The following is a 14,466-nucleotide window of genomic DNA, read 5'->3' as shown; positions in this document are numbered from 1 at the left end:
GTAGAAGAATTTCGGTGCTTGGTGTTGGTATGGGTTAAGTCCCTAATTTTATTAGTTCTTTTATTTTATTTAATTAATTAATTTATTTATTTATTTTTTATTTTTTTTGAGACAGAGTCTCACTTTGTTGCCCGGGCTAGAGTGAGTGCCGTGGCGTCAGCCTAGCTCACAGCAACCTCAAACCCGTGGGCTTAAGCAATCCTCCTGCCTCAGCCTCCCGAGTAGCTGGGACTACAGGCATGCGCCACCATGCCCGGCTAATTTTTTTTATATATATATTTTTTAGTTGTCTAGATAATTTTTATTTCTATTTTACTAGAGACGGGGTCTCACTCTTGCTCAGACTGGTCTCGAACTCCTGATCTCGAGCGATCCACCCGCCTGGGCCTCCCAGAGGGCTAGGATTATAGGCGTGAGCCACCGCGCCCGGCCTATTAGTTCTTTTAAAATTGTCAATAGCCACAACTACTGGAGCTTCGTAAGAATTGGACTAGGTCTTGACAATCTTTGAAACCGCCCGAGCATGTGGTATGCCAGTGTGAAGCACCAAGCTTACATCCACCACCACATGCTTTTAAAATAACTCCAGCCTATTCTTTGAGAGTTGCATATTCTTGTTTTTTCCCCAACCCCTAAACTAGATTGAATGTAAGTTCAGTCCGAAAGGACTCCTGGACCTTCTCTGCTGGCAAGGCAGAGTGTCACTTAGCACTGCCCTGGCCAGTCTGTGGGCCTGTTGACCTTGGCAAAATTGAGCTGGGAGGAGCCCCCAGTGCCAAGAATGGAGGAACCAGTGTTGCATGCCACCCTGCCCAAACCTCTCTAACATTTCCGTGGGCGTGGAGCCAACTCTTCTCCTGGGTTTCATCTCACTGTTTGTAAGAATACAAAGGAACACTGAACCTTCCAGTTAATTCAACACCCCGCCCCTACCTCCCCCTTCCTGGAGAGGATAACAGTTCTGTTGACCATTATAATAATGCATTTTCTGTCTCCCAGAAATCCACATAGTCATTAATTTCTGCTGCTGACATCAGGAAAGAGGATTATGTGTGTGTCTGAAACTGTTCCCAAAGTGCTCATTAGTCATAGATAATTGAAAAACTGGTAGAGGGAGATTTGGTGTAATAGGAGCCCCTGCCTGTGAAGAGGGCCTGCAACCACCAGATAATTGTAGATTCCAGCTTTTGACCGCTCAGACTGAATCTGCCCATCCAAATGGGAATTCAGTGGACGTGAGCCTGAGAGCGCTCGGGGCGATTGCTTTTGTACATCTCAAGGTAGGGATGTGTAGCAGGGACAGAGGCCAGCCAGATCACAGAAATAGGTGAATTGCCTTCAGTTCTCTTTCCTGCCTTCAGACTGAGGAGCAGGATTTGGAAAAGGTGCACTATATTCTCCTTAACTTGATTTTGTTTTTATTTCAACTTAAGCTAGTTTTGATCACAAAAGAAATACAAAGACTTGCTATAGAAGTAGCACAAGCAGTAGAGAAGGGTATCCTACACTGGACCCAATCCCTGCTGTAACAAAATTCTTTGTATTTTTCTAGGATTTTTCTAGAAGTTTATGTGCTTCCTTTTTGTATTCTTTAAAAAAAAAATCACATATGTGATCATATTCTGAATACTGTTCTGTATCTTTTCATTTTCCCTTAATTTATACTGGACTTCATTCCAAATCCACACCTTAATTCAGCCTCATGCATTGTAATGACTGTGTGGGGTTCTGCTGAATAGAGGTGGGGGAAGCACCTTTAAAAATATTACACAAGAAATGTGTGTTCAAAATAGAACAATTAGAAATTATAGGTTACTGAAAAGCAACAAAATCACCCATAATTTCTCTACCCAGAGAAAACCTATTTTCTGTATTTTTTGAGCCCCTAGGAATGTATTTTTATAAGTCATCCATCTACCTTCTTTGTTGTTCTTAAAAAATAAAAATGAAAGCATACTTTACATAATGTTTTGCAACCTGCGTTTTTTCAGTTGGCTTGATCGTTTAAAGATAAAAACTATTTCCCATTCTATCCTGTCTTCACACTGCAGGTTTGTCTTCTTAAAAACCAATCTGAGTGCTCACAGCTGTGCTGCCACGGGCAGGTCCTCATTGCCTGGCCATGCCTGAGGTCCCGGCTGCCTCTCTTGTCCAGTCGGCTCCTCCCGGTACCCTTTTCGCTAACATCTTGAACGCCCCAAACATACCATGCCCTTCAGGGGTCCTTACAGTGATCCTACTTTTGCATCTGTTGTCATCCATTTCCCCAGAGTGTGCAAGCACTGACACCAGCAGTTCCCCACTGTCGTTCCACACCAACTGTCACTTTCACCTTGAAGATTCCATTCACTCTCCTGGCCAACCTCAGTTCTCTGGGAACACCACCCACATTTCATCTTTCTAGCATCTTCTACAGGATCCTAAGGGGCTTGGAGGGTTTTCCGTCATCTCTGTTCCAGACCACAGTGTGAGCCTTTTGAGGTCCGAGGTGCTTCTTTCCCATATACCCCAGCACCTAGACCTTGGCACATGGCAGATGGAAATCCAAGTGGGCCATCGGTAGTGCCAGTATTACTGAGATGTTTGTCAGAACGCGTGAATGGGTGGCCAAACGAAGTCTAGAAGAAACTGCAGATGCTAAGGCAGTAAAGTCTTGATTAAATCTGAGAAAAGCAATGCTGTGAATAATATGATTTTTTGGTGATAGAAAAGCCAAACAAGGATTATGTTGTGAAAAGTTGTCAAGGGGCACTAATGCTTGCCTCTGCCAGCTCTAGACCCCTCCATGCACCTCTAGCTGATAAACATAAAATGTGATTTTGAAGGGGTGATTTCTCAGGGGTTCTCACCTATTTCTACCACCTATTTCTACCATCCTCTCTTATGCCAAGCTGTTTCCTTTTGGTCTCTAGATAAACAAAGCTCCTTCCTGCTTGGGGCCCAAATAGACTATTCTTGCAGGCTGTGGTTCCAACTGAAAGATGGGATGTTTATCTTCGTGTATATTTATTTTCATTCCTAGACCACTGGACTGAGGAAAAGGCTGGCTCACTGCCCTAGGTTAGGTTTTCCGGAAGCAGGGACTGAGATAGGTTTGGGGGTGCAAGATATTTGTTTCATGCATAAAAGGAAGGAGGAGGGAATAGGACTGGGTGGAGAAGTTGAACCATGATGCTGTCCTGCGACACCTTGGCCAACCCAGCAGAGTGGTCTGGACTGAGTGGTGTCCATCGGAGCTTCTGCCCCCGCTTTGCTGAGTCACCAGGTGCAGGGCGTGGCCTTGGCAAGGCGGCCTCTGCAGCTGGGGCAGGCCCTGCAGGAGCTGGCAGCTGGAGGCTCACTCTGTCTTTTATGGGAGAATCTGGGCCATGGCCTCTCTGTCTCCGCCATACTCCCCATATCCAAGCAACCATTAGGACCTGTTATTCTTGCTCCACAAAATCTCCACGTCTGCCTCTGTTTCTCCATTTCAGTTACTAATGCCTTAATGAAGTGCCTCACCTTTTCTCACTTTGATGACCGAAATAGCTTCACAGCTGTTTTCTCCATCCCCAGTCTGTCCTCTCCTATAATGCCGCCCGAAGGCACTGAAAAATCAACACAAATCTAATCACCTTCCCCCCGGATTCCTGCTCCTTCAGTGGTTCACAGTGGTCTTCATGGTTAAGTTCGAGTGCCTGGGTGCACTGGGCCTGCCTTCCCTCCAGCCTCCTCTGTCCCCCACCCCAGTCCCTTCGCGGCCCCCTTTCCCTTTTTTCTAGTCTTTCCTTAAGATGCTTCCTCTGCTGGGAAAGCTACCTGGTCCCGCAGCGAATGATTAGATCCCAGATCCCCTGCCTGCATGCCCAGGACACTGTGCCTCATCCGGGTCTGCAGCCTCATGCTCTGAGCCCAGAGGACACAGAATCAGATTAAGCTCCTTTATCAGCCAAGATTTCTTTCTAAATTACTACAGAGAAGACTTGGAAGAGTGCCCCACCCTGTTAATCCTCCTGTCTGGAACCTTTTTTATGAAAATTACACTTTTTATGTTTGTGAAGATTGGGGATGAAGGTGGAACAGAGTTTCCATTTGGACCTTCCTATGAAAATTAACCCTTTTTAAAAAAATCTCATTTTAGTCGGCAACATTTGCAAATGGTCCTACATTAAAATATATAATACTTGTTCTAAAAATTATTCTCTCATTCATTCAGAACACATTTTTAAACAATATCTTCTTCAAAAGGTAATATAATGAATAAGAGCACAGGTTTTGGTATTAGAGTAGAATCCACAGCCTGTCTCCAGCTCCTAAGCTGTGTAACTGTGGGGGATTTACTTTTTTCTTCTCAAAACCTCAGTTTTCTTATCTATCTGTAAAATGGAGACAGTACAGGCACTCCTGTACTCCTCTTAGAGAGTTATGATGAAAATGCAGTGAGAAAATGCATGACATGTCCTTAGCACAGTCCCTGGCACAAAGTGCCCAGCAAATGGGAATCATGTCTCTCCTGTGCTGGATACTAGACATAGTGACATAATTAAGCTATTGTCCAGAGCCAAGGGCACTGCTCCCTTCCAAGTGTCTGCTACCCTGGCATTCAAAACAGACTAGAGGTTTTCCTGCTTTCCACCCCGTGGTTTGTATATCTTAACTTCATCCTCCAGACCAGCACTGTCCAATAGAAATATAATATGTAATTTTGAATTTTCCAGTAACCATGTTAAAGTTAAAAAAGTAGGTGAAAATAATTTTAATATATCTTATTTAACTTAATATATCCAAACTATCATTTTAACATGTAATTGATATAAAAATTATTAAGGAGATATTTACATTCATTTTTCCATACTAAATCTTTGACATCTGGTGGGTATTTTCCACTTAGCACCTCTCAGTTCAGACACTGGATTTTCCTTGGAAATACCTGATTTAGATTTCCTAAATTAACATTGAAAAAGTAGATTTGTACATCTAAGTTGTTCCAAACATACTTATATGTTTTTCAGTAACTGAATTACCAGTTTTTAAATTGCAATTGAAATTCAATAAAGTTAAATAAAGTGAAAAATTTAGCCCCTGCGGTACTCCAACCATATTTCAAGTGCTCTGTCCACATGTGGCTTAGTGGCTACCATATTAGACAGCGAAGCTCTAGAGCCACTGCAGTGGTTTCAGTCTTCGTCTTCTTGGCCAATTTTTTTTCATATTTAAATATAGATAGAAACTCATTACTTAAAATGGATAAAAAATGGTATTGTGGAGGTACTTGTTTCCATTTAGAGGAGGTTGGTTGAGCTGTTCACTCTCTGACTGCCCTCTCTCAACCTCCAGCCTCACCTCTACCCACAGAGGTCCTGGAGCACCTCTGCCCAGCCCTGGAGCTCCACGGAACAATTAACAAGTGGTGTCTTAGCACTGAGCAAATTGCTGACCATGCATTCAGAGTCCCGGAATCTTGGGGCCCAAAGGGATCTTAGCATGTACGTGTCTCAACCCCTATCCCTTCCCTGTGGTGCAGAAATACTTGTAATGGAATTCCTTGGGGGATGGGAGAGGGTTCAGGCTCTGTTAAACACCTGGCAGCAGATGGATCATTTCATTCTATTCTAACTTACGTGGTTCTCTGTGCCCTTATCTCAACTTGCTAGGGAAGTTGGGGGCAAGGACTGCCTTTTACAGCCCCACAGCACCCACACAGAACAAGTCAATCAATTCATTCTTAACTGAAGGCCTGACTGATTGCAGAAATTCAAGGTTGCTTGAAATATCAGGGTCACTGCATTGCACAACTCCAAAGAACATCATTTAAATTGTGTTCTGTGGTTATGCAAGTAGTGACCTTGTAAAGTTTGCAAGGTTTAGACTGCACTGTCTTTTTCAGCTGAGAAACTTTTAACAAATTCTTTATTGGTGCAAAATACTTTACCTCCTTACCTTCTGATAGGAAGCAGCTATAGGAGTAAGTTTTCTCGACATCTTTAGGAATATGTGTACATCAGGGAGTATGTGTGGATGCGTGTGCACACGCGTGTGTATAATGTGTGCTGGTAGAGCTGCGGTGTTGGGAAGCCCATTTGGAATAGTTCAGGCATCTTAATCTGGTCTTCAAGAGGTTACTGTGTTTATATTCTTTTTAGAATTTCCCATTAATAGAATCTTTCTCTGGTTTGAATGCTGCCTTAGAGCTCCTGGCTTTGTAAAGCACGCCAGAGAATGACCCACAGGCACCAAGCACGTACACCTAAGTCGCCAAATGAACAAAAGGACTCTTCATGGTGGCATGCTTTTTATCTTTGCCAAGTTGAGAAAACACAGAGGAGGGAGGAGGGAGCAAAGAGGTTCTCTTAAGACAACCGTCTGTTTGCTTTTGTGTGTTTCAAACTGATGCGTGTTTGTTTTTCTCATGTCTATCCAGGAAACCAAGTGCTGTCTCCTGGAGCTTCTCTCGGAAATGGGCTCACACGAGAGGCAGCAAAAGACCTTGGCCTTCCTGCGGGAACTGCGGTGGCAGCCTCACTCATTGATGCCCATGCAGGAGGACTAGGTAATTTCTCATTCCATGTCTATGGCCCACATTGTGTTCAAATGGAGGGGTCCCCAGAACGTAACACACCCCTTTTCTGTTTTCAAAGCAAAGGTCAAGGACTGGTGTTTCAAGATATAATAATGAAAAGCCTTTTACCTTTAGGCATTTGGATAGAATTATAAAACTTTTCATCAAATATAGAATTTATTTATAGCTTTATTGATTTCTCTCTATATAACAATAGAAAAAAGTGATTTGAATAACCATCTGAATGATTCTTTGGTTTATTGAAAATTTGAAAAAGATACATTAATTTCTTACTGGTGTGCTTACCTATACTTTTTTTCTAATGGTACTCCAAAACTCTTGTAAGTTTAATGGATTTATTTTCATAATATATTTTGCTATGTCCTATATCCAGTTCCTTGATTGTAGTCTTGATTTCACCTGTGTAACTCTCGAACCTGTCATTCATGTATTCATTTATTCATCAAATACCCCTTGAGAACTTACCACGTCCAGGCATGGTGCTAGGGGGCAGCAAATTTAAAATTTAAAACAAAACAAAAGAAAACCAAAGACTCTTCCCCAAATTTTGGTGGGAAAGCACAATGAAACAAAGAATTACAATAAAGTTTGGTGAATATCCTCTTCTTCATCCTTACTGCAGTTTTTAGTTTTGGGGTTTTTTTTTTTTTTTTTTTTTGGTAGTTGTTTTTGTTCTCAGTATCTCTCCCTTCAACTATAGCTATATATTTTTTTCCTAGCCTTTCATTCTAACAGTGCTTTGTTTTAAACTATGGTTCATAATTCATGAGGTCAATTTAGCAGGACATGGCCACTGAATTTTCAGAATAGAATGGAATGGAATAGAATCAAATAGGTAGAAAACATCAGAGTGCATTGCATGTTGTAAGGGTAAGCACTGCTCTGTGGAGCTGGGTTCCCGTTTTATGTGTGTGTATACTATGTGTATACATGTGTATACTACGCCTTGATAACAATGAATTTTTTAACTGTGGATCATGATCAAAAACCTTAGAAGGATATTCTGGTTCCTACTTCATCCTACAGCCGGAGTTATCTTTCAGATACTCGCATTGCTCGTGCCTCCAGCACTGTGTCCATGCGTTTACACCTCCACGGCTTGGCAGGTGTGTCTCTGCCCAGAATGATTCATCCTCTGCTTCTCCAGCTGGCCAGCTTCTCCTCTAACCCAAAGATTCCTATCAGATTTCTCCTCTGCATAGCCTCCCATGGGATACTCAGACATAGTCAGAAATTCTCTAAATTGTTCTTCTTTCAGCAAACTGCTTGAAGAAATTATCACATTGTGTTGTGATTTCTGATTTATCTGTTTGTCTTTTCCGCTAGACTGTGAACTCCCTGAGGTCAGGGACATTATATTATTCATCTCGTATCCCTCATGCCAAGCCCTGTGTCTGGTTCTTATAGGTGCTTGAGAAGTTTTTTCATTTAATAATGCATAAAGTTGCATTAAGGCAAGAATAAGGTGAAAGAAATGGCCTTAACCTGTAGAGTAAAGGTTAATTTGTTTCCTTATTCACGAGACTATTAAGCAGTGTCTTCTGCATAGTACATAGGCTTGCAGAAACAGGACAGCTCTCATCAATCTACGATGAACATGTCAGTCCTGTTCGTCTCTATGTCCTCAGGATGTAATGCAGTGCCTGAGGATTAGTAAACAACTAATAATACATGTAGAATTGTTGAATGGTATGTAATGTAGTTCTGATTATAGACAAGGGTGTTTTTCTCCAAACACTTTTCATTGTGAGCAATATATGCTTTTGATTAGAATGCAATGATTTTGGTTTTTAAGTACAAGTACAGAGAGAGCTGGAAGTCTAGACAGACACGGAGTACTCTTATTCCCCAGCACTCTTGACATTCTAGATCATGTGTGAGGCCAGGGATACTTGCTATAGCATGCTTTTTCAATTATTCCTGAGGTGACAGTCTCAATCATCCACCCCCTCCCAGGTGACAAGCACTTGGCTGGGACCACCACATGCTGAAAGAAAGAGGACTGCCCCTTGGGGAGCCGTAGGCACTGTGGTTTCCTAAAGTTCCCTAAGGGATGTGTCAAAGCACAGCTTCTCACTTCTGACCAATACTCGTTGTGCCCTACAGGAGGGGAGACTGCCAGGTGAGCCCCATCTTTTTCTTAAAGGGACATGCTTAGTGACAAAACTTTTCCTCTCAGAAGCTTTGGCTTAGACCTTTTTTTCCCTTTAAAATTCAAATGCTCCCAAGTTAGTGCATTTTCCTATATTTTCCAAAAGTAAGTTTTTTAAGCGGAAAGACAGAATAAGGACCTCGGATTCCTTAAGGCCTGAGCTTAGGTGCCAGCAGTGGCCAGGAAGGGCACTGGAAGGGCTAGCTTCTCCTCTAACCTGAAGAGCTATATCAGATCCTTTCTTCTCTGCAGAGCCTTCCTTGGGACACTCAGACATATTGAGAAATTCTCTAAATTGTTCTTCTTTCAACAAACTAGTGCATTTTGAGTCTCTGTATCTCTCACTTCAGCTATAGCCATATGTTTTTTCCTAGCCTTTCATTCTAACAACGTTTTGTTTTAAACTATGGTTGCTAATTCGTGAGATCAATTATGTACCCCCATCACATTAGAAGGGCACAGGAAGGGCATTCTCAGTGACTGTGGGACAGTAAAGACCTACTTAATAAAGGTGTTGACCAAGTTTTATCGTTATTATACACCTTCTTGTGCCTCCTTCTTTCCCCTTCACCTTGCAGCCAATTTAGGATTAGGATGTGTAGGAAAGAGAGGAGGCCTGGGAGCAAATGTTCCTGCTCATTTCCCAACCTGCTTATGCCCCTACCAAGATGCGGAGGAGAGCTGAAGTCTGAAGGTCGTGAAAAGGTTACCCACTGGGCCAAGCACATTCTCTAAAGACATACATCAAGTTCATGCCCCCGTCAGTTGTTGGTCTAGGCACTGGGGATTATCAGCAGTGAACAAATCAGACAAAGTCCCACTCGTTTTGGAGAGAAAATTCTCATTGTTCTCCACTGGCCTGGCATGATTCTTGCTTAATAGTATTGATTTGGGACAGCTAATGCCCTGAGACATATTGTGATACTGTGATAAGGGCACTCAACACAGTCTGAAGAGTGGATTTAAATTCCTTTTTTTCTACAAATATGGGGCCTTACAGCACTCTCGTTTCCTCTTCTGCAGTAAGAGACAGCAGTGCCCCCTCCCAGGACTGTTATGAAAACTAATGATGTGAACAATTAAAGCAGCTGGCAGAGTGTCTGGCACATAGAAGGCATCTCTCTTTGGTTTTCTTGCTCTGGAACCACAATGCCTGACATGAAGTAGGAGCTCCGTAAATGGAAGCTCTCTGAGTTACTACCCTGGTAGGCAGCGTCCTCCAGGAGAACTGTCTTCCTGTTGCATAGGCAGTTGGAGAAGAACCAAGGCTTCTGGGCTCCCTCTGCCTTTGCTGAATCTGCCCTAACTTTCCTCCTCCAGCTCTCTGTAACAGAATGCAGGACTAAGACCTTTAAGATTCCATATAGGTTGAAATCAGAAACAGCCTCAAGAACTCTGTGCTGAGAGATCCCTGAATGTCAAGGGAGAACCAGCTTTGGAGTCAGAATCGGATGCTAGCCAGATGTCTCACAAATAAACCCTGATGACTGTGGTCACTTCAGGTGCTGACCTGGCGTGACCTGCCTCGGACCCCACATTCTGACCAGCAGGAGGGGTCCGCAGTCTGCTTTGGAGAAATACCACTGGCCTCCCAGCGCCAGGAGAACCTGGGAAGGGAGGATAAAGATCAAAGACACAAGTACAGCTCCACTCATGCTCTTTCCAGTTTTGGAAAACAGGAGGAGGGACTTTGTGGGAATAAAAATCAATGATAAAAGAACATTTTGTTCTTAAGGTGCTGGTTAGTAAGTTCTCCAGCAGACAGCCAGAAGATAGGAGTAGCTTTGTTTGCGCTTTGTGGGGGTAGTTATGGCCAGGGCTCCTGTAGCTGATATTTTTCTAGCTTATAAAAATAACATTAACTTTGTTCCAGGTCTGTTCTTGGCTCCGGCACCCCAACTATCCTGAAAGGCAATAACAAGCTGATTTCTGTCTCAGGCCCCTCTCCTCCCGGTTGCTCTTATCTATCAGACAAACTCCTGACTATCCATCAGATCTTCAATCCTGTGCCATCTCCTCTGGGAGTCCTCCCCTGACTCCTCAAGCTGACTTAAGCATTCTTTCCCCTTTGTTCCCACCGTGTCTTGCACTTGCAGGTTTGTGTGTACAACACTGTCTCATTTACTAATCTGTAAACTCTTTTAGCACCTTGTTGTTTCATCCTCATATCCCAGTAGCCTGCATAGTTCTTTGCAAATGGAAGACTCTTACCATGTGCATATTTAGTGAATAAGAGAATGAATGAATGGCATTCCCTCCAGGAGGGGTGAATACTACAACTGAGAGATATAGTAACCTCTCATACAATAGGTATAGCTAGCTCAGTTTATTAGGAGCAAAAGTTTGTGTACTCCCTGAGCTGCTCTTAGATGTCTGGAAAGCTCTGTCCTTCTTGCTCCTGTCACATTAGCAGATTTTGGCCAAGAGCAAACTTTGTGCCTAGGATTAACACTACTCTTTGATTACGGATACTGGATTCTTTGCCAGATGTTGAATTGGCTTAAATTACTCATCTAGGCCAGATGTTGAATTGGTTTAAATTGCTCATCTGAGTTGCAGAGTTGAGCCAAAATGAGGATTTTGAATGTCTTTTCCTTTTTTAATGGCAAAAGAATTTATTTAGCCAGTCTTGCAGAAATGGTGTCTGGTCCATGCCCTCCTAGAACAAAACATAGTTTGTTCCAGTGAACAATAAAACATGCCAATTTCTTATCTCACCATTATCAATGCTCTAGAACAGAGAGTAGGTAGGCAACAACTTTAGATAACTTGATTATAGGGGAGTATTTATTTGTAAGCAGTATATATACTAAATGTATTAATAGCATGTCTGACCAAGAACTATACTTAATTTGTGATAATCTCTTGCATTTGTAAACTTTATGAGCACATCTGTGTTCACTATAGAGGTTACTCCTTATAGCAACTTTGTAGTGACGTTAGGAAAGAAATGTGTACCCTCATTTTGCACATGGAACAACTGAGTCTCAAAGTGAGTGAGTTATAGACCCAAGAATAGATCTTCATTATTTTACACTTTATTCTCAAAGCAACTTTACACATGCTATTACTTTGTTCCATTTGTCAAATGAGACAATTGAGGGTCACAAGACTACCTAACTTTCCAAAAGTCACACTTACGCGGTAGATGCGTGATTTAAACCTACACCACCTGATTGCATAGCACTCGCTTATCACTGTGTTATAAGGAGTGACATGTATTACAATGTGGTCCACTGTTCTCTTGAATTTGACCCTTAAAATTTCATGTGGGCAAGTAACAAATGTTGAAGAAGGAAAGTCTTTCAAAAATATTTATGAATGACCCATTTTACTAGTTGATGGGGACATATAGTGAATATGAGAGAAAAGTGGACTTATGAAAATTTGCAGTCTAGTAAAGAAAACAGACAAGTAAATAAACAATTACAATTATTTGTGCCATGTATGGACAGCTGTGGAAAAACATATAATGGACTCAAAATTGAGACTTGAAGAATGATAAAAAGGATTCCTAGAGAAAGTGATATCCAGTTAATGTAATTGCAAAATTTCCCACCCTGTTATTGCTTCTTGACAAAGTAGAATTTATTTACTCATTGTAACTTTTAAATTAGGCTTTATTTCTACCAATGAAATAATATTGTCAAAATCATTAATAAGAACAAGTACTAGACCCACCACTATTTTTGGCACCTCAGCTGTTATAACAATTTCTTCCTTGCTTTCTATGTGCCACATACTCTGGCTGATACTGCACTTACTTTACTCTTACTCCTCACAATAGTCCTACAAGGTAGAGGGTATTTCCCCTTTCTGTACGTGAAGGAATTGAAGGCAGAAAGAACAACAGGGTTCCACAATCGTATAACTTGTGTCATAGCAAGATTTGAACTTGAGTCTGACTCCAAAGCTCATATTCTTTTTCTCTAGACCAGTGGTTCTCAACCAGAGGTGATTTTAACCCCCATGGGACATTTGGCAGCGACTGGAGACTGTTTTATCACATCTGGGGAACGGGGAATGGTACTGGCATGTTGTGGGTAGAGGCCAGGGATGCTGCTAAACATCCTACAGTGCTCAGGCCAGCCCCCTATAACAAAGAATTATCCAGCCTCAAATGTCAATAGCACAGAAGCTTAGAAACCTTCCTCTATCCCAATGTCAATAGCACAGAAGCTTAGAAACCCCCCTCTATCCCAAAACACCTCCAATGACATTATTTCCCTTCATCAATTCGGTTTATTACCGTAGAAGCTAAAAAGCAACCCCAAATAAGTGTTTTGCTAATGTATTAGTACTTTGTCAAAATATATTTGTGAAATTAAGTCTTCTGTAAAAGTAGTCATGAGTCAAGAAAATAGAAGTGGAGCCTGAGGAGTAGGGTGTGCAGGGTGGTTCCTTCCCCATTTGTCTTAACGAGAGTCGAGCCTCATGGGACCTCTGATCCTTCTTTTGACACATCGTACACATTCTGCCTCCTTTCCTTAGTTACTCATCCATCAGCACTCAGTTACTTCCACTGTAGAAATTTCTCCAAATTTATTCACACTTCTAGAACAACATCAATCAGTCCCTACTCTGTGTTTCTGAAACAACATACCTATTTTAGCTTTCCCACCAAATCATGCCCACCTTTGTATGCCCATCGTCCAGCATAGAACCCACATAGTCAGTCCCCAATAAATCACTGAATTCATTAATCATTAAGATAACAAATATGAGAGGATTTTGAAAAATCAAAAATAGGGATTACTAAATCAAGGTGAGGGAGCCTTTAAAAATACAGATTCCTAGGCCCCCACCCTGCTGAGGATTCTCAGTCTTCGTGTCTGGGGTGGGGCCCGGGAATCTGGTTCTAAATATGGAAGTTGTCTGCTGGTACTCAGAGGAGACAGCCTGGGAGGACAGGTTGGCAGAGGACTCGGGGGTCCGCAGCAGTAGGGATGTGCAGCTGCCAAGTAGGCAAAGCAGGCCAAGGCAGAGCCGTGCTGCACAGAGGCCAGGCCCAGCCTCAGGCAAGAGCTGGGGGCAGGAGGGAGCTTATCCACAAAGGGAGAGACGGTGGATGCAGAGGCAGGCGGTCCAAGAGAAATGAGGAGAGGGGATTAGAAACCCAGATACAGGAATCTGGAAGGAGAAAAGCTGTGCCAGTCCCTGAGCAGATAGAGCAAGGACAATTCCGGGAGTTCCTGGATATGAATCAGAAGGTAGGAGGAGGAATTTGTTAATGTGATTGGAAGTTTATTGTTTTAAATTGAGGTTTGGTTTAATGAGAAACCACCACTGCCTGAGACCCTGGCAGCTGTGTGAGCCGTGGCAGCCGCTCCTGTGTCGGAGGGGCAGAGAAGATACGTGGGGGAGGGATAACTTCAGGTTTCCTGTTTGCGGGCTCCCAGGCATCCTTGGAGTGCTGTGCTTCTCTGGACTGCGAAAGCCGGGCCTTAGCTGGGAGGCCAGGCTTTTACCCTGTAGACAGAAAGCTGGGAGCAATCCAGGGCCCTGGGGCTACAGCCAGCTCCACTGTGCCCCCCCTTTTTAAGTCTGTGCCACAAAATTCAGTATATACAGCTGGAAAGCTGCCATGAAATCAGAACATTTTGAGTTTGATACACACACTCCTGTTTGGATAATGAGTAATCATAGGCTTTAGAACTAAAAGGTTGCTCAAAGATTTTCTATACCAAATTCTTCAATTTGCAGATGAGAAAACTGAGATCCCGAAAAATGGTGAGTCATCAAAGGTTACCCCAGC

The 14,466-nt window shown here is 42.6% G+C and overlaps 1 protein-coding gene across 13 annotated transcripts in view; it reads left to right on the top strand.

Annotated features, from left to right (window-relative positions):
- Positions 1-14,466, top strand: part of FGGY (FGGY carbohydrate kinase domain containing) — a 384,478-nt gene that overhangs the window by 178,259 nt on the left and 191,753 nt on the right. For all 13 annotated transcript variants that reach the window (XR_006734168.1, XM_045547904.1, XM_045547899.1 and 10 more), the window contains one exon: positions 6,401-6,529. Coding sequence is in view for 12 of the 13 variants with exons in the window: in XM_045547904.1 (XP_045403860.1) it covers positions 6,401-6,529 (129 nt within the window). In the remaining variant the exon portion in view is untranslated. The remainder of the gene's footprint in view (positions 1-6,400; positions 6,530-14,466) is intronic.

Source organism: Lemur catta, chromosome 3, assembly GCF_020740605.2.
Source record: "Lemur catta isolate mLemCat1 chromosome 3, mLemCat1.pri, whole genome shotgun sequence".
In the NCBI taxonomy this organism is placed as follows: domain Eukaryota; kingdom Metazoa; phylum Chordata; class Mammalia; order Primates; family Lemuridae; genus Lemur; species Lemur catta.
Note: the sequence above shows the minus strand (reverse complement) of the source record. Positions and strands in the feature narration are given on the sequence as shown.